Source organism: Thalassophryne amazonica, chromosome 10 (genome assembly GCF_902500255.1).
Source record: "Thalassophryne amazonica chromosome 10, fThaAma1.1, whole genome shotgun sequence".
In the NCBI taxonomy this organism is placed as follows: domain Eukaryota; kingdom Metazoa; phylum Chordata; class Actinopteri; order Batrachoidiformes; family Batrachoididae; genus Thalassophryne; species Thalassophryne amazonica.
The window spans coordinates 32,132,195-32,157,139 of NC_047112.1; the positions used below are offsets into that span (position 1 = coordinate 32,132,195).

General features: G+C 40.7%; 1 protein-coding gene across 7 annotated transcripts in view; it reads right to left on the reverse strand.

The window, feature by feature from the left end:
- The window catches only part of elavl4 (ELAV like neuron-specific RNA binding protein 4), a 258,140-nt gene that overhangs the window by 217,070 nt on the left and 16,125 nt on the right, over positions 1-24,945 (reverse strand). The window contains exon 1 of one of the 7 annotated variants that reach the window (XM_034179722.1): positions 6,988-7,350. The exons of 5 other annotated variants lie outside the window; for them this stretch is intronic. In XM_034179722.1, the coding sequence (XP_034035613.1) occupies positions 6,988-7,011 (24 nt within the window). In that variant the 5' untranslated portion in view covers positions 7,012-7,350. Of the gene's footprint in view, positions 1-6,987; positions 7,351-24,945 lie in introns of those variants that run through there. One more of the 7 variants, XM_034179721.1, reaches the window with a different exon arrangement.

The following is a 24,945-nucleotide window of genomic DNA, read 5'->3' on the forward strand; positions in this document are numbered from 1 at the left end:
ATGTGAGAAACACCTCAGTGTGCTGTTTAAAAAGAAAACAAACACAGCTGAAGTTGTCTGTCAGTCTCGTTCAACTGAAGACAATGTCAAAGGATTCAATATAATATTGTAACACCCCAGAATTTCTCCAACACCAAAGACAGTGATCAATTTACACATTTATTCCACTCTCAAACACCCACAACATCACAACAGTTAAACCTATTACAAACTCACAGTTACACACAAACGCTCACAGAAACGCTATTTCCAGGTTCTCAGTGCAGAGGAGGGCTGACTGTCAGTGTCTTTGGTGGATCACAGAAAACACTTCATAAAGCCCACGTTTCACCTGACAGATGGTTACTTTCAGCATGTGGTGATGGACCAGTTGTCTGCCTGGGTGATTACCATCCACAACTGAATGTGGTTCTATATTGTACTTGATGCAGTTTGGTACAAGTGCTGCTCACAGAACTGACCTGAATAATGAGGATTTGTCTTTGACATCAACTGTTTAGTCAGGATTATCTCAGGGAAGCATCATGCAAATCTGTTCAAGATTTCCACTTTTATCTGAGTGCTGTTTCTGACAGAGGGGTGTTAATTTTATTGTTTTACTGTGGCACCAGCATACAACTTATCAAGTGCATATTTGTAAATGCTGTTTGTCATGATTTGTATTTGTAGTCAACCATCACTATGCCAGTTCATTGCAGGAGAGACTTGATGTTTTTCAAAGAAAAAAACAACAACAACAACAAAAAAAACAAAACCCAATCTTTACATAAATCAGTATCTGCATCAGCCAAAATTAGTTTGAAAATATTGGCATACTGAATATTAGCAAAACTCCAATATCATGCATAGGGATGGGTATTGATAAGATTTTATCAATATCGATACCATTATCGATTCTGCTTATTGATCCAATTCCTTATCGATACCTCTTGTGAATTTTCTGTGTACTAAAAGTAGGCTTTACAGGTTTTCTATGTCAACAACATTTTATTGAATCTTAAAGTAAATAAATATGAAATTGGTCACTGGATCCTTAAAATCTGGACACAAACTCTACATGGTGGATCCTTGATCTCTGGACATAAATAGAAATAAACAAAATCTGTAGTTTTTGTCTAAAGCATTTCCTTTCAGACATTATTGGCATGAATGTCTTTCCATACATCTGAGCTGAGCTTGAAGGACTGATAAGGGAATCGTTAAGCAAAGAGACTATTGACATCGGTGGATCGAATAATTTCTTAACGATACCCGAAAAGAAGCGGTTCTCGATACCCAACCCTAATCGTGCATCACTATCAAGTACTTTTCATCTCCTGTCTGGCAATTTTTAGACACCATTCCTCTCTCTCAAGAATCATGCAGTATTCCCACATACATTCCCGCATGTATCCTTCAGATGGTGCTAGGACCTGATTTATTAAAGCGTTGCATTTGTAAAAACATGCAAATTCTATAGCTCCTGCACAAAAATGTGCATGCTGATTTTCTAATTGCTTGCACTGAGGATTGCATCCTTCAAGAGGCGCAAAACATCACCATTCCATTATCTATTTAACAACTTTGCTTACAGGAATGTGCATTTTAGAGTGTGACCACCCAAGTGTGTAAAATTGCGGGTCATGAACATGCAAAAAGGTGAGGTTTGTACATGCAACACAATTTTTTCAGGCTAAAAGCAATTTCAGAGACTGAAATTGCATCTGTAATTTAGCACGTTTGAAAACTTGGTGTTAACTTACCCAGCGCTGAATGATCATTGCGGATATACATAAATCTGATTTAACATCATTCCCTGTGAGCTGTGTGGGTATACATTTCATTACATTCACTCAATAACCTTCTTTAACACAGAAAAATTTATAGCGGCCTATTTGTAACTAAACAAAACATCCACTGCATAAATACAATTAAATATGACCTTTGTTACGCATTTCTGTGTAAAAGAAATACTTATGTGGACAGTGTTAAAGCACCTTGACACTTGCACATATTTAACCCCCACACTGACGTGCAATTCTTCAAGCCAGTGCAACCCACAGTGTTTCACTGGATGCTGCACTTTGTGCCGCTGACCGCTGAGATATAAAATAATTATTTTGTAGTGGATTAATCATTTGCTCTCAGAATTTGGTGATGAAGCCACCTCTAATCGCTCTGGAATCACAAAGGAATTTCCTACAGCTGTAGCTGTTCTCGTACGCTTCATGACATGGAGAACACATTTGGAATCAACTCAAAGGTAATTATTTGTCATATTTATATTGTAATGGCTTGATAAAACAGTTGCATTTTCATTCCTTCTTATGAGTATTTGTATAATTATGTTTTTGATAGATTTAACATCTCAGCACAATTGTTCAGATGAGCTGTGCTGTGGTGCGCAGCTCTGATGCAGTGACTCGCAGTGACGCACATTGTTTTTGTATTGTTTGCCAATGTTCACATGTACTGTAGTTCACAAAAATCATGTGTGCCAGAGATATTTTCTTTCTGCACTTGCACGCAGCAACGTGCAGTTTACAACATTTTTACAACGGGTTTACGCTCTGACATGACAGATTGCTTACCAATGTGCAGATAAAATTCATGCAAGTGTTAAGGTACCTTTAGTCGTGTCCAAAGTATTCCAGAAAGGGCCAAGAGGGTGGAGGTTTTCTTTGCAGCCACTGACTGCAGCAGGTGATTTCACTGATTAACATAACTTTGAGCAGATGGGATGAGTTCATCCCATCTGGAATACTTTGGACACCACTGCTTTAGACAGAGGCTGTCAGCAGTCAGCACCACAGCCTATAATCAGGACCATGGACAGCTCTGTGGATGACCACCTACATATAAAACATACACAATGATTCTCATTCTATATTATGTCCTCTATGGTAATGTTAAAGTGAAGAATCCTAACCCGAAACCAACAGTTTAAGGCGAGTGGTGCTAAATTTGGATGTATGTTAAACACTACATACCTCCTGTGACAAACGTTTTTCATGGCACATCTATTTTTTATTTGATAAATTTTCTGCAAATGACATTTTCAGCTAAAATGTGTTTGTGTTATGTTGTGGACAGCTGCAAAAGGCTGACTGAATTTCACTTTGCATTCACAATCATTAACTCACGGAAAACCCTCATTTACATACTGCTGTCTATGTCATGTCATGTCTACAGACTGTATATATATGGTGCAAACCCTGCACCCGCCACCCGTAGGTTTTCAATACAGACTGGGATGAGCTGTTTTGAAACTCAAAAACTGCTGCTGTGGGTGGTGCCACTTTGGCAGGGTTTGCTCTGTCTAAATCACAGCCAATCCATATTTGGATAAAGACGTGTGTGGGCAAGACCATATGTGACCAGGGCGGGACAAATATAGCCTGAATAGTTATCGAACAAGCCAACAGGATAACCTCGGTTCAGGCGTTTATTTTTTTCAGAACTTTTCTCGACCTCCTTATTCCAGTTAAGGTTCACAGGGGAGCTGGAACCCATGTCAGTGGTCATTACGCAAGAGGTGGGGTACACACTGGACAGGTTGCCAGTTCATCGCAAGGCCACATACAGACAGACAAATACATTCACACCTACAGTCAATTTAAAGTTTCTAATTCACCTAGCCTGTATGTCTTTGGAAGTGGGAGGAAGATGGAGCATCGGGATGGAACCCACGGAAACAAAGGGAGAAGGTTTGACATTTAACATGGGTGTCTGTGGGTAACCTGCAGCTTGTTTTTTTCCTTTCTCATTGAGGACAACTGTAGCTTACCACTTGCCACTATCATGTGCACAATTATTCGTAGTATAAATCACCCACAAAATGCTCAACAACCCAAAATGCAAAGGTTTGGAATGCCCATGCAATTTAGCACTCATTATATGGGATCGCAGTAAACCAGGCCCTGCGAGAAAAGACACACAACATGTTCGCCTCGACACCTAGAAAGAGAGTTTGCATCATTTCAATTATAATTTTGTGTGAATGTAAACTGAATAATTAACAGTGTCACCAATGCTCATCATGTAAAAACTCTTGAATCCTCCCTTATTGGGCCCAGAATACTAAGTCAAGCTGAGCCTCTAAACTCACACAAAGGGGTTGTGAACTAATCTCTACTATAAACATCTTGGGTCTATGATGATTTGATGTTTAGTACGTGGAAGCCATGGATCCATACATGAATGGGCAGATGTACACATGGATGGAACCCTTTTCTAATGATCTCTCGATGTGGTGAAGGGAGCTAAAAATGAGTCAGATGACATGACAATATAATATTAGTACAGGCACTGAAGCTTGAAAAAAATTATCTATAACTACGGGGAAACTGGGGAGAGCTGACATTTGATGTTCGGTATGCTTATGTATTTTGGGTCAAGGATGAACGACACCAAAACGGAAAGTTGATAGGACTAATATTTTTGGAGAAATTGGGGATATTAACTAACAACAGTGAACAATGGATGTTGTACTGGAATACACCATGGGACTTTGTGGTTTTAAATGTTGTTATTGTGATTCATGTCAGTTTAACAGTGTTGTTAGTGTTAATGATTTATTGTGTGTTGTAGTTCAATTGGTTTAGTCAGTTTAGTTAAGTGTCATGTTGCCGTTACCGTGAGTGGGAAGTGTAATGTAGTGATATCATCCGCCACTGTCTCTGTATGTGAGTGTGTAAACATAAAAGCACCTGCTTGGGGCAGAATGCAGAAAAGAGAAAACACTCTGCTTCAGTCTTCTTGCTTCCATGCAGTTCACCACAATAGATTAAAAGTGAAGTGGCCTGTGTGCGTGTCTATGACATGGATCACAGAGAAACTGGGGAGAGCTGACATTTGCTTTTTGGTATGCTTATGAATTTTGGGTCAAGGATGAACTGCTTAAATGTAAAGTTGATAGGACAAATATTTTTGGAGAAATTGGGGATATTAAGTAACAACAGCGAACAATGGATGTTGTGCTGCAATGCACCATAGGAGTTCCGGGTTTTAAATGTTGTTATTGTGGTTGATGCTAGTTTAACAGTGTTGTTAGTGTTATTAATTTATTGTTTTGTGGTTCAATTGATTTAGTCAGTTTAGTTAAGTGTCATGTTGCTGTTACCATGAGTGGGAAGTGTCTATTTCTGGAGAAATTAGGGATATTAGGTAACAACAGTGAACAATGGACATTGATAATTAATTTCAGCACTCACATGCCAACTCAGCAAGGGGCAGTAAGTCATGTATATATTAAACGCCAAGTGGCCTACGTGTACGTCTGTGCATGTGTAAATTCCATCACAGAGAAACTGGAGAGAGCTGACATTTGCCGTTTCGTATGTTTATATATTTTGGGTAAAGGATGAATGCTGCCAAAATGGAAAGTTGATAGATCTATTTTTTTTTTTTTTTTAAGAAATCAGGGATATTTGGTAACAACAGTGAACAATATCACCATTAATCAGTCCTTAGTAACCACACAAGCTCTGAACAAAGGAAATATCTCAACCTTGTTGTAAAACATGACATCAACTAAATATGCCAAAAAATGGATACAAATATTCACAAAACCTTCGCATTTTAACCCTTGAAAAATGTCAACTACCTATTTTATAAGCACTACCCAACCTAGAGCCCATGGATCCCCATGGTCAACACGCTAGTGTAATATTAACAGTGAACAAGCGCAATGTCTTGTGTAATAGGTGAAAATAAGAAAAAAAAAAGAATTGGCCACAGGTTTAACAGATCATTCTACCACCTGAATGAGATGGATAGAAAGTCCATGTCAAAAAGATGTGCATCATTTAGACCAGAGTCAGCAACACTGCTCCTGAGGATCATCTAGCTTGCGTGGTTTCCAACTCTCCCTGTTCCACCCACTGCCAATTAACTACGTCAGCTGTGCTCAGCCAGTAAAGAGGTATGAAACAACAGACTTGATGGAGGTGATGGTCTAGTGTTTAAGTGGTGGGCTTGAGACCAGAGGATCCTCGGTTCAAATCCCAGCCTGACCAGAAAAATCACTAAGGGCCTTTAAGCAAGGTCTTTAAAACCCTAGTTGCTCCCGGTGTGTAATGGGCGCCTTTTATGGCAACACTCTGACATCAGGGTGAATGTGAGGCATTATTGTAAAGCGCTTTGAGCTTCTGATGCAGATGGAAAAGCGCTATATACGTGCAGTCCATAAAATGCAGTCCATTTACTTCACTAATCAACTGTGGTAGCAGCAGGTAGACATGGAGAAGATGCAGGGCAGGTGATCTCCATGAGCTGGTCGGTGACCCCTGGTTTAGCAAATTACATAACATTAAATAAATCACACAAGAAAACACAAAAAGGAAATGCACTGCAAAGTTACAGCATCTGGAGCAATGACAGCACTGAAATGTATTCAAGCATGCATGTAAATCAAATATATTCAGTCCATCTTCCCCCAACTTTTGTATCAAATGTCACTCCCGCTTTGTGCACGAGCCTGACAGATACCACAACTGTTCATGCAATACTTTTTGTGCATGAATACAACTGTACAACAGTCTAGTTACCACTTCTTAGGACATTCAGCATAAACAATGCATGTTCCAACTCTGTTGCAGTACAATACGTACGTAAATATTTCAGGATGGTGCAAAGAAAGGAAAAAGGAGGGGATACTTACACCTCTTGTAGTAACCATAAAATGGGTGCTGTAACCCCTCCCTCCTTCCCTCACCTCATCTTTCTTTCCTCCACACTTCTCCTGTGTGTAGGAAATCTGGCTCTGTTCTTCGCACAGACGTTTGCCAGATTATCCCTGTGTGTATCCTCTCTCATAAAGGAACTTAAAGTGTCACTACATTGTCTGTAGTGAAAAACAAAAACAACAAACAAACAAACAAACCACCTACTGAGTCGTAGGTAGTATATCTATGCATACAACCTGCTCAAACCACCACAGGCAGCCCAGACTACAACAATGGTTAGCAAGGTACAGTGGAGGATAATGCAGGTGTTCTTGTTGCTTACCATCTTAAACCCATTCCACTCCATTTGGGAGATGCCAGTTGTATCTTGCTCTCGGTCCCCCCTCACACAACTGCAATAGCGACGTCTCAGCCAAGAAAATCGGCTACTCTTTCTTACTCTTCCTCTCTTACTTAGTACCTTAATCTCCTCCAACACTTCTGCTTTAATTTGCCGTCTCTTTGTCACTCTGCTTTGCTTCCCGCTTGTGCCTGAGTTCTATCAGTGAGCAGACAGCTGCGTACTGGCGGTGCACAGAGCGAGCATCGCCTTCATCCACAGATGCTAGGAGGAGAATGGTGAAGCTGGAGGATGGGATGCGAGAGTGCTGGGCTGCAGCAAGCCTCCCTCCTCCTTTCTTTCCCCAACCACACGCCCAGTCGCCTGCTCAGCTGGAAGGTCAAAGCCCGCCCATCTTCCCCCCTACCCCTGTTTCAAATTCTGTGATTGGCTTCTTGGCTTGCCGCTCAGCCGTCGACTTCACCTCCCTCTCCTTCAGTATTAACACCTTAGCTCTCTGGCTGGCTCGGAGCCCTGGTCGGCACACGCCAGTCTCAGCCTGGTTTGGCAGAGAAAAGGCTTTCTGAATCCCAGCAAAGCAATCAATTCCTGCTGAAGACTGTGCATGAGTGAGCCGGGTAGCGCAGAGCTCTATGAGAGTGATTGCAGCCCCAGGCACTATGGTAATAGGATGCCGGTGCAACATTGTGTATATAAATTAGCTATTACTGGGTGCATGTTAAAATCCCTTGTGCATTTACAAAACTGTGACTATCACACCAGACTCATGCATATACTTTCACAAAAAGAACTTATTACAGCATTTTCTTCTACGTAAAGCAAAACTGTGATTGGAGAGGTACAGATCAGATCAGCATTTATTCTTCCACTAGCTTCAAAAGAAAATATGCTGTTGCAGAATTTTAGAAAATGAGTGCATTCATACAAACGTTTAGGCACTTTGGGTGGGTGGCACACACCTGTCTAGACAGGTACAACCTTTAAATCCCTTCAGCTTGCGAATGTAAATTTCCTTACTATTTACTTGTAGTCAATTAGAAGCTGCAAGGTGTTGTAATGCAACTCACAATACGGGTGTCATTGTGTAGGCTGTAGTTGCTGCGGTGTTATCAGTCTGCCTACACTGCAGTTTACCATTAAAAAAGAAAGAAGAAGAAAGAAAAGCCCAGCTGGGTGTAAAGTCGAAGCAGAACAAGGGAATACACAGAGAACCTGTGCCCTTTTCACTCACCATGACCATTCTTGTTTCGGGCTGCTGTTATTCTGAGTGGTCAAATGCAAGAAACGAAGCGGCTGGAGTCGCAGCAGACGGGCACGTGTGCTAAGTCCACAAAAAATTAAAAAAGAAAGAAAAAGGTGACAGCTGGAGCCTTGTACAGCAAATGGAAAAAAAAAACTAAAAGAGAAGCAATACACCGAGATAGGAGAAATAAATAATGCTCCTCGACTTTTTTCCTTCAACAATAAACCCCTTTGTCAGCTCGCGCGCAGCACCTCATTGGCTCCTGCAGGTCCGGGCTGGGCTATTGGAAGCAAATGGAGGCGGGCTCCCACCGTCCGTCCACAAGAGAACAGGGAGGGGTCACGTGGAGAAGGAAGGAAAGATTTAAAGGGACTTTAAAGAACACATTTACATTGTGTGAAATATAAAAATAAATAAAAACAGAATACAATGATTTGCAAATCCTCTTCAACCTATATTCAGTTGAATACACCACAAAGACAAGATATTTAATGTTCAAACTGACAAACTTTATTGTTTTTGTGCAAATATTTGCTCATTTTGAAATAGATGCCTGCAACATGTTTCAAAAAAGCTGGGACAGTGGTATGTTTACCACTGTGTTACATCACCTTTCCTTCTAACAACACTCAAAAAGCGTTTGAGAACTGAGGACACTAACTGTGAGTGTCATGATTGGGTATAAAAGTGACATCCCCAAAAGGCTCAGCTATTCACAAGCAAAGATGGGGCGAGGATCACCACTTTGTGAACAACTGTGTGAAAAAACAGTCCAACAGTTTAAGAACAATGTTTCTCAATGTTCAATTGCAAAGAATATAGGGATTCCATCATCTACAGTCCATAATATAATCAGAAGATTCAGAGACTCTGGAGAACTTTCTACATGTAAGCGGCAAGGCTGAAAACCAACACTGAATGCCCATGACCTTCGATCCCTCAGGCGGCACTGCATTAAAAACTGACATTGTGTAAAGGATCTTACCGCGTGGACTCAGGAACACTTCAGAAAACTATTGTCAGTTCACACAGTTTGTCGCTACATCTACAAGTGCAAATTAAAACTCTTCCATGCAAAGCGAAAGCCATACATCAACAACATCCAGAAAAGCCGCCGCCTTCTCTGGGCCCGAGCTCATTTGAAATGGACAGACGCAAAGTGAAAGAGTGTGCTGTGGTCTGATGAGTCCACATTTCAAATTGTTTTTTGAAGTCATGGATGCCGTGTCCTCTGGACAAAAGAGGAAAAAGACCATCCAGATTGTTAAAAGCACAAAGTACAAAAGCCAGGATCTGTGATGGTATGGGGGTGTGTTAGTGCCCATGGCATAGGCAACTTACACATCTGTGATGGCACCATCAATGCTGAAAGGTACACCCAGGTTTTGGAGCAACACATGCTGCCATCCAAGCAATGTCTTTTTCAGGGACGTCCCTTCTTATTTCAGCAAGACAATGCCAAGCCACATTCTGCATGTGTTACAACAGCGTGGCTTCGTAGTAAAAGAGTGCGGGTATTAGACTGGCCTGCCTGCAGTCCAAACCTGTCGCCCATTGAAAATGTGTGGTACATTATGAAAACAAAATACAACTGAGACCCCGCAATGTTGAAGAAATGATGTGGTACATCAAGCAAGAATGGGAAAGAATTCCACCTACAAAGCTTCAACAATTAGTGTCCTCAGTTCCCAAATGCTTATTGAGTGTTGTTAGAAGGAAAGGTGATGTAACACAGTGGTAAACATACCACTGCCCCAGCTTTGGCAGTGTTGCAGGCATCCATTTCAAAATGAGCAAATATTTGCACAAAAACAATAAAGTCTATCAGTTTGATCATTAAATATCTTGTCTTTGTGGTGTATTCAATTGAATATAAGTTGAAAAGGATTTGAAAATCATTGTATTCTGTTTTTATTTACATTTTACACAATGTCCCAACTTCATTGGAATTGGGGTTGTAATTAGTGCGTAAAGGAAAAGACTGTGCACCTTTCCTCATGCATCACGTTACACTCATGTTACACTCCAAACGATTTGATTGAATAAAACCTGTCATCTGCAGACATCATAGTTCATGGAGACTCCTGTCTGATCTCATCCATCCACCTGTCCATCACCACTGCAAACAAGAAACTCAGGGTTGATCCTTGGTGTAATCCCACCTCCACCTGTAATGAATCTGTCATTCCTACTGAGCCTCTTTGTACATGTCCTGTACTAACCTCACATACTTCTCAGCTACTAAAGACTTCCTCATACAATACCACAACTTTTCTCTTGGCAATCTATCATAAGCTTTCTCTAAATCCACAAACACACAAACATTGCATCTGTAGTGCTCTTTCTTGGCATGAAACCGTATTACTGCTCACAGATCTTCACCTGTTTTCTAAGCCTAGCTTCTACTACTCTTTCCTATAACTTCATGCTGTGGCTTTATACCTCCGTAGTTACTGCAGCTCTGCACATCACCCTCATTCTTAAAAATAGGAACCAGCACACTTCATCTCGACCCCTCAGGCATCTTGTCACTTTCCAAGATTTTATTAAACAATCTGGTTCAAAACTCCACTGCCATCTCTCCTAAACATTTCCATGCCTCCACTGGAATGTCATCTTGGACTAACTGCCTTTCTACTCTTCATCCTCTTTATAGCTGCCCTCACTTCATCCTTACTAATCTCTTGCACTTCCTGATTTACTCTCTCCACATCATCCAGCTTTTTCTTTCTCATTTTCTTCATTCATTAGCTCCTCAACATATTCCCACCACCTTTTTAGTACACTTTCCTCCCTTGTCAGCAACTTACCATCTGCATCATTTATCACCATAACCTGCTGCAGATCCTTTCCAGCTCTGTCCCTTTGTCTGGTCAATTGCTACAAGTCCTTTTCTTCTTCCTTACTGTTCAACGTCTTATACAGCTCACTATATGCCTTTTTCTTACCTTTTGCTACTTCTCATTTGCTTTATGCCGGATCTCCTTATATCCCTGTCTACTTTGTTAATCTCTCCGACTATCCCAATTCTTTTTGAACGTAGTGGTAAAATCTTACAAATTACAACCTGCACTACAGTATTTATTGAAATAAGTCACATCTGCATGTCCTACAGTGAGCTTTTTGTCTCATGGTGATTTTGTTTAGATGGTTCTTTATGTGAGCCAGCAAGAAGAGGGAGCTGTTGCTTTCTGTAACATTTTAAAGCACACAATTTACTTTCATCCGCACAGTAACCAGAAAATACAGCTGTTCAATGGAATGCACTAAATACTCATACCTGCCAACATTTAGGTTTCAAAATAAGGGAGATTTCTCAAGGTGCGGAGGGGGGTGTAAATAAATAAACTGATTTATTTGTTATATAAAAATTTCAGTTTATTACAGAAACACTGGTACAAAACACATGAATATAAACATTTATCATTTTATAAATGAGAAATTTTGTATAATTAGAACACGCTTAAACAACATACACACACACACACACACACACACACACACACACACACACACACACACACACACACACACACACACACACACACACACACACACACACACACACACACACACACACACACACACACACACATATATTGGCAAAAACACTAGTGTCCAACACAATAACACAGAATAAGACCCTCTGGAAAGTTATTAAAACTGAAAAGAGGCACATGCTCATCCTTCTGCCTTAATTATCTCTCTCTTGTGCTGTCATTATTTAATGCAAGCCAGGCACAAGGACATATTTTTATATTATAATGAAAGTAAATATTGATGGTGTTCACATCTGGGCAACGCTCACTTGTGTTACTGGGAGCAGATATGCTGTCTATTTTACCTCAATGTCCTTGACTAAAATAAACTCTACACACTGTACAAAGCATGAGCATTATCCAGTTCACTTGCAAATAAAAACAAGTAACTGGTCCATCCAGCTGTGTTTAAGTTTACATGTATATGTAGTTTTTTTTTTGGTGGCCTCTATACTTCTCTGACATTCCTAAACTAATAGTGAACATTAAGGAGAGAACTGTACCTCTATCAACTTTGTGTGGGCAGAAAGAGCCCAGAGGGGACAGCAATATTCTGCAACACAGTAGCACAGGGCTAAGACTGAAGTTTTTAATGTACAGGCATTCACACCCAGGCTAGCTTCATCAACAAGCTGTTCAGCTTCTTGTTAAGAAGCTCTTTATATGCAGTGGTGGGCAAGCTAACCAAAAAGTTAGCTTCGATAACCATTAATCTGATAACTGAAAAGTTATCTTTTATGACGCTAAACCGATAAACTGCTAAAAACAATGTATCTTTATTACTGATAACCACTAACCGATAACTTTTAGCATTGATTGGGACGCGGCCACATCAGATTACACTGTCGGCTTCTGATAAACCAGTTTCACGCACGAAGAACGCACGAAAAATAAATGAATAAAAAAATAAAACCCCAAACACTGTCACCATCTTTCAAAAGCAGTAAAACACTGTATTAGAAGTCACAGTTTATCTTGGTATTAGATACACTGTCATTTATGAACTAAAAAGCTGCTGCTCTTTTCCACACGCTTTGAACTCTGCGGCTAAAACAACCGAAATACGTCCATTAATGCATGGATTGGCAGAGTAAAAGACACGTAGTAAATATAAATTCTAACCTGTTAGTTTCAGTGGGATTCATCTGAATAAATAATCCACATAACGCGTCCTTTTTTAAAAAAAAGGATGGAACAGTATCTAAACTGTGACAAAAAGTCCCTCTGTACATGGCTGCACCGTGAGAGCTCCCCTCCCCCATTGAGTCTTGGTGATTAAATTATACCGTCAGCCACAAAGAAATAAAATAACAATGTTAAAATTCATCCGTTTTGTTTTTGTGTCTAGCGGATGACCCACTGTAACGTCCAAAGTGAACCTGAACTACACTACCTACAATGCTCCCTGTGTCGACCGGCCCATCATGTTTTGCACTTAATGATGATGTCATCAGCAAGTGACAGGCAGCCAGTCTGCTACAAACACACAACAGATGGACTAAAATGTTTGATTTTAGGGTTTACAAACATTTTTGACCGTTAAACTTTGCTCACTTTACCAGCAAAAAAAATGTTTTCGGAATGAAAGTTATCAGAACTAAATTTATCAGAGGATAATTGGTCTGATGATGATTTTAAAACTTATCTGAAAAGCTAATCTGCTAGGAAAAACATTAGCTTTGATAATTATCTGTTATTGGATTAGCTGAACTGTGCCCACCACTGTTTATATGTTAGCATCCTTTCAAGTGTTATTCCAAGATACACTGGATGCTTCTCATATTTTAGGGGTTTCTCATCCAAGAGGACATTCAGTTCCGTGCTGGCGTGTGCATTATGTAGATGAAATACACTGACCACTGTTTGGGATGAGTCTGGCTAAACAGTTACACAGTATAGGGGACAGAACTGAGCCTTGGGGAAGACCATTTAACTGAGACCTCCATCGACTGGTGTCACAATCCATATGAACACGGAAACGTCTGTTTTGTAAAAGCAAGCTAACAATATGTGTGAACCATGGCGGCATAGCTTGTGATATTTTATACCGAAGACGTGTATGCCATACTGTGTCATAAGCTGCAGTTAAATCGAGGAAAACAACTCCTGTCTTCAGTTTCCTTGACCTTTGACCAAACTACTCCAAAGTCTAATGATCCATCAAGGCTTCTTGGTTGTGTGAAGTACAAAAAAAGAAAGAAAGAAAGAAAAAAGAATATGTTTTCCAGACCATTGTTTCCTTGCTCTTTAATGCAAGATTTAATCATCTCTGGATATCTATCCAATTAATAACTGCACCACATTTCTTCCCTTTATGCCTCTTGGGTATTGAGATATATTAAAAAAAATGGTTTTGGACCATATTTTCCTTGATCTTGACCTATGATCTTTGCACAACTTCAAAATCTAACCACCTCTAGAAATCTACCCAAGTAATATTTCCACCAAGTTGGAAGGAAATCCATCCAGCCATGTGTGATTTACTTTGTCCACACACACACACACACACACACACACACACACACACACACACACACACACACACACACACACACACACACACACACACACACACACACACACACACACACACACACACACACACACACACAATACCCTACTCATCGCTTTACAGACATGTAGGGTAAACAAAAATATAAATATAAGGCATTTAGCAAACTTCCCTTAGTTATTACAACTTTTAAGATTTTCAAATGAACATAAAACATTTTGACAACTACTGTACACAGAACAATCTACTCAAGAAAAATGCACAGATACTGTAAACACAGTAGCACACAGCAACAGTCACTATCCTTGTACACATGCACACAGATAAACATTTATCATACAAATGCTGTGACACATTTAAACATCCTCATCTAAGAACATGCATCTTCGGCTGACTTTGTAGAAAATGCTCTTACACTGGTTATGGCTGTCGCCAGACAACAGATCACAACATTATCAGTTACCCAACACGATTACACTGCTTCCTTTGTGTTCAACACAACAGTACGAGGCAGTCATTAAGTCATCTCTTTTTCTCCTGCTGATTGTTTCAATTAGTGCTTGGCTGAGTGAGGCCTGGCTGCGCTAATGTAATGAGTGGATGTCCATTAAGCCCACTGAAACTTGCATGCCCCACCCCACTAAAGATGGAATCTGATGGCCCACACTTTGTCTGGGCAGTCCACAGTGCCACTCAGAATTATTAGTTATGCTGCATTTACAACAATGTGGAAGTCTGCTAAATGTCTTCTTTGTCTTCTTGATGCTCTTGTTGGTCTATACAGGTGTATGTGATTGTACCTGCTGTGTTCAGGTACAATCAGGGCTCTCCCAAAAGAATAGAACAATGGTGGTGAGCCACTATACTGAGTTTCAAAGTTAGGGTGTTTCTTTCCTATTTTCCCTGGTGACTTTGCTTAATTTGTCAAAATTTGGCAGTTTCAAGCCTTGCGGCATTACTTTCCCCCAGCACCACTATTTGGTGAAATTTCATGAATTGTGTGCATCTTGCAATATCTACACTGCAAGCATAAATAAAATACATTTTGCCATAAAATTCATGTTCATATATAGAAATGCATATATAAACCACATAGACTGCCTTAAAGCCATTTATTTGTTGTTCTCTTTATGTGATCCAGTGTACAGTAAATAAAATAAAAAATTTCCCCTTCTCTTTAGTCTGTGATTTTCGATAAGATGAAGTTGCAAGGAATGGCCTCCATCTGTCTTTGAAAAAGGCAAAATCCTAGAGCTCCCCCCTCCCGGACCACCCCTCCAAATCACCACACCCTTGCTAGAGGTACAGCACAAACACAGTTCAAAATTTCTGGAGTGAGCGTTGATAAGGCAAACATAATGTAGGGCATTTAACAGAGTATTCACTTTTGTTTTTTATACTGTTTAATTAATGGATAGCCACACTGTGGCTATAACAAATAAATTGGCAGTGCTTATTCCACCTACATCATGGCCAACCCATAAATGGGTAAAATACTCCGAAAGGAGGCATTTAGCTCATGCCAACGTTGGCCTGTTAGCATTACATTATGTGACGTTTGCAAATTCTAGAACATGACACCGTTTTCAAGACACATGAATGATTAATCTTTGTCAGGTCAGCCGCAGTCTTAAATCAACTTTTAAAACTTCTTTGTGTTCATTGGCAGATCGCAAACCAGTACCCCACTGCATTAAAGCAGTGTAGAATCATGGCATTAGTTATTCTAAGGTAAAATAAATAAATAAATAAATAAAAACAGAACTACTGCAGGCTGACTGCACAAAAAAACCTTGGGCTGTGCTACGACTGTTAAACTTGGTTCCTTTTTATTTTCAAAACTTAAGTGACGGACTCTCACTGTAAACACGAAAGCGCAAAAATTTTCTACTTACTTAAATATTTCAAATTTGTGTAACTTGAAATATTTAAGTAAGGAGAACTTTTTTTTTAGACTTTTAGATTACACTACTTAGTCTATTTAATTAAATTGTGCATTTGGGTTTACAGTAGCAAGTACATTAATTATTTTCCTTTTTTCCATTTAACATGTATAAAACCTTTTCTGAAAAAAATGAATAAATTTGTTGGTGGGAATATTCACATATTCATTTTAGATGGGTGGAGGTTGGTGCTCGGTGTATATCACAAATGTCTTCGTAACCTCACACTGCTAGTTTTTCTTACACATTGGTAAGTTATTTATCAAGGAGAAATACCAAACTCGGACTGATTCCAGCTTCTGCAATGTGAGGATTTGATGCCTTTTTAATTTATTTTTTGGGAATTGCAAATTTAATGTCATTGGGTTTAGAATATCAATCAGAAAAAAGTTAAACGATGACATCGCCATTGGCTGTGGGAAATTATATTGTATATTTTGCTTTTTACTACCATTCACAGACATAATGACTAACCAATTCATGGCGAGAAAAAAAGGTTCAAAACCTATAAGCAAACATACAAACACAGAGGAATAACAGTCTCAGATACTATATGCGTCCTATGTTGACAAAAACAAGAAGCATAGAAATAAAGTACCCTACTGCCTATCTGGTGCTTCACCTCTGACCTTTCCAGATGTCTGATTAGCTGCAGCTATCTAGTGTACCTAGCGGAACCATGTGCCTGACATACTCATGACAATTTTGAGTACGTATTGAATTAGGCCGGAGCACGACTGTGCACACACGCACATCCAAATGTACACAGGAAAAGACAGAATGAACACTTGTTACTGTCTCAGATAGAATAGAATATGCTGGTACATGCCTTCTGGAGATTTGTGTAGCTCATACTGTATATAACATCAAAAACGGACAATAAAGTAAAAAGAAAATGGACTGAAACAGTCATGCATCTTTGTCCATTTCTCTTTGTTGTGTGATTCTTTTTTTTTTTTTGCCAAACAGCAGAAAGAAGCCAAATTTGCAGCTGAATAGCACAGACTACGAAAACCCAGAGTTTTCTGTCCATCTTTTATCCTCCTGGGCTGATCTTTAGAGTTTAATAAACCTTTAGTTTGGACCCTAGCAAAACATTCTCCACCTCACTGCCTCCAATATTCTCCTCCCAACCATGTTTTTATTGTTGCTTTTATTCCTGACTGTAAAGAATGGAGAGCCTGAACCATGTGACGATGTCTAAATGCCGCCAACATTTTAACCGTTGATGTGTCGCAGCCATAAAGAAGAGGCTGAACCACAAGGGTGATTATTTTTTGATTTCATAAAGGACAGTGTAGGCTGTTTTCTCCCTGTGTAATATGATCCAAATAACCTTTTGTCTAAATGAGAATGTAATTTGAAAGTGAAAATAGCCTCTCACATTGTCTTTCTTGGTGTCTCATTTCACTAGATTGCTCCACAGAACCAAGGTTTTATAAAGCAATAAACGCGACTGTCACTACTCAGTAAATTATCTATAAACACAATCTGCTCTTTCTAGTTTTTTTTTATTGATGCTATTTGCTTTTAATTCTACATAGACACATACGAAGGATGGAACCACGCTGAACCATGTTCGAGTTATGCAGCACACTAAGTACTATAAAACTGTGTGTGGACAGATGGAGGGAATTGGTTAATGTATTCTTCCAAGGGCAGCCATTCCAGATGTTGGATATACAATACTTTGTTATCCTTTGGATTTGGGCTTTTTCTACTCAAAGTTTATGTTTGTGAACAAAATACAATATGTCTCAATGAAAGGCATCGGCGGGCAATGCATATTCTGGGCATGCATATAATAAATGTGTTTTTCGGACTATAATGACATAATTTTGTAGTAGTGTAGAGACACCATCATGATGTCACTCATACCACACAATGACAAATAATTAGCTGGTCAATATACACCCTGGATCAGCTTTCGAGAGCTACTAGTGGTGGAGATATCCTGAAAAAAAGTTTTTTCCTGAAAATTATGATGTGATTTCATGATGCCTTTGTGATGTTATCACAATGTCAAGCACACTATTTGATTGTAAATGATTTACTCATTTATATAAACTTAACTCTTCAGCGCTATTATGCGGTCAATTGAGATATCTTGGAAAAAGTGTTTTTTTTCCCCACCTGACAATTATGATGTTATTTAATGAAGTCTTTGTGGTGTTATCATAATGCCACTTATACTATTGGATTACAAATGATTTAGTCATTGATATGAACTTTAAATAAACTCTCTAGCCCTACTGGATGTGGAGATAACCTGGAGAATGTTGTTCAGATGTTCAAACGTTGTACAACATTTTTGATGATCTTCACCGATCTGCTACAAAAGTGTTGTGACTCTCAAGCTATGAATATTCCTTATGTTTGGTGAAAGTCTGCTCACCCATTTCTGAGTTCTCTTTACACACACACACACACACACACACACACGCACACACACACGCACACACACACGCACACACACACACACACACACACACACACACGTGATTACAAAACCCTGCACTAAGTCAAAAAATATGTATTTAATGGTAATAAGAAAAATTAGACAACAATTATTTAATTGTTATTTGGCCTTTCATTAGATACTTCTTCATTAGGCAAGTATTTCTTTCCTCATTTGAAGTTCTGAAAGATAGAAAGCTTTTGTGGCTTTTACCCAGGTGGTCCACTCATGCTGCCAGCTATAAGAAACCCCATCTTGCTGATTGGCTTTAGCTAAAAGCCAAACACACAAACACACTGACAGTGTGCTCCTGTATGTACACCCACGTGTGCATGAATATACAAACTCACTGTGTTGCAGACAAAACCACACAACATTCTCACTGGTGATGCGTGTCACGGTCACAACTGGTGTGGCGGAGCTGCAGCTTGAAGCAGTGAACCCCAAAAGGTAGCTTCCAACCTGCTAATTCCAAGTGCAGAGAACTGCCCAATTGTCATGAACTCCTCCTGCCCTCCATTCTTTCCCTGCTTCTCCCCACTAAACTGCTTCAAGTCTCAGACCTTAATGGATTAACTGCAGGCTGTTGTTCCTCTTACTCGTCCCCATGCTTTCCCCAATGCTTTTTCTCTGCCACACCCTAAAAGATAAATCACAGAAAACTAATGTCATCCTGCAACAGCTGCTCTCTGTATTTGGTCTAGAGGTGTGAACAAAGATGAAAAAGCCAAAATGCTAGAGCAGAGGTATTCAACCTGTTCCAGAAAGGACAGAGGGGGTGCAGGTTTTCTTTGCAACCACCCACTCCACCAGGTAATTTCACTGATTAACTGATTCTATCTGCTCAAAATAATCTTACTTTGACCAGATGTAATCAGACTTTTGACATGAAGCAGAAAGTTTCACCACATTATACCCATTTTGGCGCCTCTTCACTGGCTTCCTGTCCCTGTGAGATCAGATTTTAAGGTTCTGCTATTAACCTATAATATTGTTCACGGCACTTTCCTACTGAGCTTGTTGTGTGGGCCGCTGAAGAGGAGGTACTGCTGGCCCACCACCACCAGAGGGCGCCCTGCCTGGAGTGCGGGCTCCAGGCACCAGAGGGCGCTGCCGCCGACGAAGGCTGTCAGGATGACAGCTGTCACCCATTACTGGACACAGCTGACTGCACTCAAGACGGAGTATATCAGCAGGACAGCGTCTCCACCTCAGGGCCGAGATATCGCCTTGAGCCTAAGGTAATCTTCTCTGCAGCTTATTTAAGTAAAATACTATAATACATTTTAAACCTTTCAGGACAGCTGACTACCGAAAGCCGAGTGATCGGATAAGTACTCACCTTCCTGCTTATTGTGACAAGAGGTGGAGGCGGCTTGCCCCTCTCATCTACTGGGTGCGGTCGCATCCCAACCTGTGTGTTTGTGTTCTTTCCCGCCAGCAGTACCGGATCCGACGAGCGAAGGCAGTGGCCACCTGGGAATTCGGGACTTGGCGGTTCCAGTGCTTCTGGGTTTCGGTGGCAGAGGAAATCTGGGTGGTTCCGGTTCGACTAGGACGGACGTCTCCTACCTTCGGGCCTGCCCACAGGACACCAGCAGATTTCGGCTTACACCTCCAAATTGTGAATTATTGTATCAGTTGTGCTAATTTCACAACAGTAAAACTTGTTATTCACCTTTCTCCATTGTCCGTTCATTGCGCCCCCTGTTGTGGGTCCGTGTACCTACACTTTCACAACAGAGCTGACCTAATTAAACCCTACGTACCGGCCCAGGCTTTGCATTCTCAGGGTGCAGGATTACTTTGTGTCTCTAGGGTGAATAAAAAGTCTGTGGGTCATAGAGCTTTCTCTTATTGTGCCCCTGTTCTGTGGAATGATCTCCCTGCATCAATAAAACAGTCAGATTCTGTAGACACTTTCAATTCCAGAATTAAGACACACTTATTTTACCTTTCGTATGGCTTGCATACTGGCATAGAATGGTACTATGTTTTCTACCCTTTTAAATTCATTTTATTAGTAAAGAGAGTGGGTCCCAGCCTCAGCTATCTAAAGTCTGGGTGTTTTAGTGAGGCTTAGGGCTAGTGGCCGGCGATCACCTTAGTGTTTCTTCTGTTTTTCTTGTTGCTTAATGTTGACAAATTAAACCTTATACCGTAATCCTGTATATTTGTATTGTCAATTGTGTTGGTGCAACCTGGTCTCACGGCAAGCTGTGATTCAGCAGCACAAAATATACATTAATCTATTGGTTTGTGATATTGTGACGAAAAGCACCTCATTTTCGTCACGGCAGCACAAATTCATTCTAATTCATTCTGTGATGGCTGCACGAAATTAAAAGTGAAGCGGGGGTGGGGGTGGTTATGGTTAGGGTGGGGGGAAGGAGTAGGATTAGGTTATGGTTAAGGTTAGGGTTGGGGGTAGGAGTAGGGTTAGTAACAGTGAGTTAAAAAAAACCCCGTCACGAAGTCAAAAAACCGTGAGACTGGGCTGGTTGGTAGCATGGCCCAAGCAGAGGGTCACCCCTTTGAGTGTGATCTGCTTGAGGTTTCTTCCTCAAATCATCAGAGGGAGTTTTTCCTTACCACTGTCACCTGTGTGCTTGCTAGGGGTTGGTAAGGTTAGACTGTTTGAAGTGCCTTGAAGCACCTTTGTTGTGATTTGGCGCTATATAAACGAAATAAATTGAAACTGAAAACCTGCACCCTCTCTGCCCTTTCTGGAACGAGTTGAATACCTCTGTGCTAGAGCTACAGCTTCCTGTTCCAGACTGCCCATAATACTACTCCCTCCCGAGAGGTACAGCATCTCTACATTTCTTGGGAGAACCCTGATAATACAAACAAAATATATGGAAATATACCACAGACTGAAATTTTTACACTTGACAGAAGCACTGCGGGAGGGACGGATGGAGACACACACACACACACACACACACACACACACACACACACACACACACACACACACACACACACACACACACACACACACACACACACACACACACACACACACACACGTGTTCTGGTAAGAAGCGTGAACGAGCAGCTAAAGAAGAGCGGACGCTGTATAGCAGCTTTGAATATGCATCATGCAGACAGTGATAATTGAGGCTGCTCTCACTTTGAGTCTTGTTAGCTGTCAGATATAGTGTTTCAACACCAGCCTTATGTTTCACTCTGAATAATAAGAATTCTATTAAAAGACGAAGAAATGTAGATGCCAGCAGAGGTGCTATCTAAGAAACCAAAACCAAAACAAAGAAAATACCTTCATTACCAGAGAAGGAAAACTAGTTTTTATTTGTATCAAAACTTATTATTGGTGCAAATCCTATTAGTCAGATACTGAGTGGGCACATAATTTCAAATCAAGCTAAAAATGTGAATTACTGTGTACTGTAAAATTAAATAAAAAAGGTTTTCAGCTGAACTTTGGAAAACAATCCCAAGCTTACATAGCTCAGCTGATTTTGATTCTCAATGTCAGCTTAATACCCTTAAAAGCCAGAAGCACGCTGCCTGGTGTGCCGCGGCTCACATTTTGATTTGCCCTTGAAGAATAGCTTTAGCTGCTCCATTGAAGTTTTGGCACTAGCACGATCTAGCTGTGCTACTCAGACTGATGATTGCCTTCCCCTTGGCAAGTGCCCACCCTCTGCCGGTAACAATCAGCAAATGAGAATCGTAGCCTTCAAGTTGCCTGTGTCTCTGTCCAGCGACAAACTCAGCATCACTGACTCTCAGGCAGCAGACTGTCATTTACATAATGTCACTCCATCCGGTCAATAACAAAAAGTACTTTCTCTGTCTTTTTTTTTTTAAATCGTTTCAGCACAAATGCATCTACAGTGTCAGACTGTCTGAATTCACAATGGTCTTGGATTAAGACTAAGATCTAGGCTTTCAGTGACTTCCTGGACTCGACCATCAGAAGTATACACATACAAGGTCTGTCAATAAAGTATAGGTCCTTTTTATTTTTTTCAAAAACTATATGGATTTCATTCATATGTTTTTACGTCAGACATGCTTGAACCCTCGTGCGCATGCGTGAGTTTTTCCACGCCTGTCGGTGACGTCATTCGCCTGTGAGCACTCCTTGTGGGAGGAGTCGTCCAGCCCCTCGTCGGAATTCCTTTGTCTGAGAAGTTGCTGAGAGACTGGCGCTTTGTTTGATCAAAATTTTTCTAAACCTGTGAGACACATCGAAGTGGACACGGTTCGAAAAATTAAGCTGGTTTTCGGTGAAAATTTTAACAGCTGATGAGAGATTTTGAGGTGATACTGTCGCTTTAAGGACTTCCCACGGAGCGAGATGTCGTGCAGCACTCCCAGGCGCCATCGTCAGCCTGTTTCAAGCTGAAAACCTCCACATTTCAGGCTCTATTGATCCAGGACGTCGTGAGAGAACAGAGAAGTTTCAGAAGAAGTCGGTTTCAGCATTTTATCCGGACATTCCACTGTTAAAGGAGATTTTTTTAATGCAAGACGTGCGGACGGATTGCATCGTCGGCTCGCAGCCGCTGCGACGCTCCGCCACAGGAAAAACACCTCCGTTGGAAGCCTTAAGGACAAGTTGGAACATGTCCAGCTGTTAAACAATTTCTCATATACTCACTCCACTGAAAGCCATCAAAAGCCGCTTGGATTTTACAAATGGTTATCAAAACAGAGGTGTTTTTCCTGTGCCGCCGCACCGCGCCGGCTGCGTCCCAACGTGCGGACCCGTCTGCACGTCTTTCATTAAAAAAAATCTCCTTTAACAGTGGAATATCCGGATAAAATGCTGAAACCGACTTCTTCTGAAACTTCTCTGTTCTCTCACGACGTCCTGGATCAATAGAGCCTGAAATGTGGAGGTTTTCAGCTTGAAACAGGCTGACGACGGCGCCTGGGAGTGCTGCACGACGTCTCGCTCCGTGGGAAGTCCTTAAAGCGACAGTATCACCTCAAAATCTCTCATCAGCCGTTAAAGTTTTCACCGAAAACCAGCTTAATTTTTCGAACCGTGTCCACTTCGATGTGTCTCACAGAAAAAATGTTGATCAAACAAAGCGCCAAGTCTCTCAGCAACTTCTCAGACAAAGGAATTCCGACGAGGGGCTGGACGACTCCTCCCACAAGGAGTGCTCACAGGCGAATGACGTCACCGACAGGCGTGGAAAAATTCACGCATGCGCACGAGGGTTCAAGCATGTCTGACGTAAAAACATATGAATGAAATCCATATAGTTTTTGAAAAAAATAAAAAGGACCTATACTTTATTGACAGCCCTCGTATGCAGCAAGTACTGAAATTGTAGAGACATTCACTAATCTCAGCTGTGACATTCATGTCTGTGGGTCCGTGGCCTTTGACATCGGGAGATGACTGGGAAGACCTTGTGTAATCACGAGGTCACTAGTCAGAGCTTATGCCACAAAGATATCTTCACAGACGAATGAAGGTTCAAGTCTTTAGGGTACTGGTGTTTCCTGTGAGACATGGATGCTAACCAGTGACCCAAAACAATGACTACATGTTTTAGGTACTCAGTCTTTTCAGAGGACTACAATGTCTTTGGTTAAACTAGCAGTTACGTAGAGAGATGTATCACTGGCATTGTGAGGAAGTATCAACTGCAGCATTTTGGACAAGTGGTGCATTTCTCTGTGCCTGATCAAGCACAGAGTTGAATGATTGTTGAACACCTCAGAGGCCCAGAGGATGCCTACATTTCACCTGGCTGCGGCAGATTGATTGCAACTTTTGAGAGGTGGGGATGGATCAATTGTCTACCTGCACGGTTGCCATCCAGGACCCAAGTAAATTGCATGGTGTAGTGGTTACAGTGACGCATGTCATCAGCACATGTTCCCAGACTTGACAGCGGGTTTATTTTTATTTAACCAGGTTAGTCCCAATGAAATGAAACTGTCTTTTTCAAGAGAGACCTGGCCAACAACTATCACATTAAACATCAGACACCTCAAAATGAAATCCAACAAAAATGCAGTGAAAACACAATATCATCAAACAAAATATTTACAAACTTCAGTAAACTCAGACTCCAATCAGTCATTCCACTAAATTCAGTGAGTGAAAGTAGGTCCTGGAGTATCAGCTTATTCTGGAGGATATTCCAAGCTTTGAATACTTGACAGTGTGTGTTGGAAATTGGCTAAGGAAATTTTTAATACCAAAATATTCCAAAAACGCAGCGATAAAAAGAGACACCAGTACCATTTCT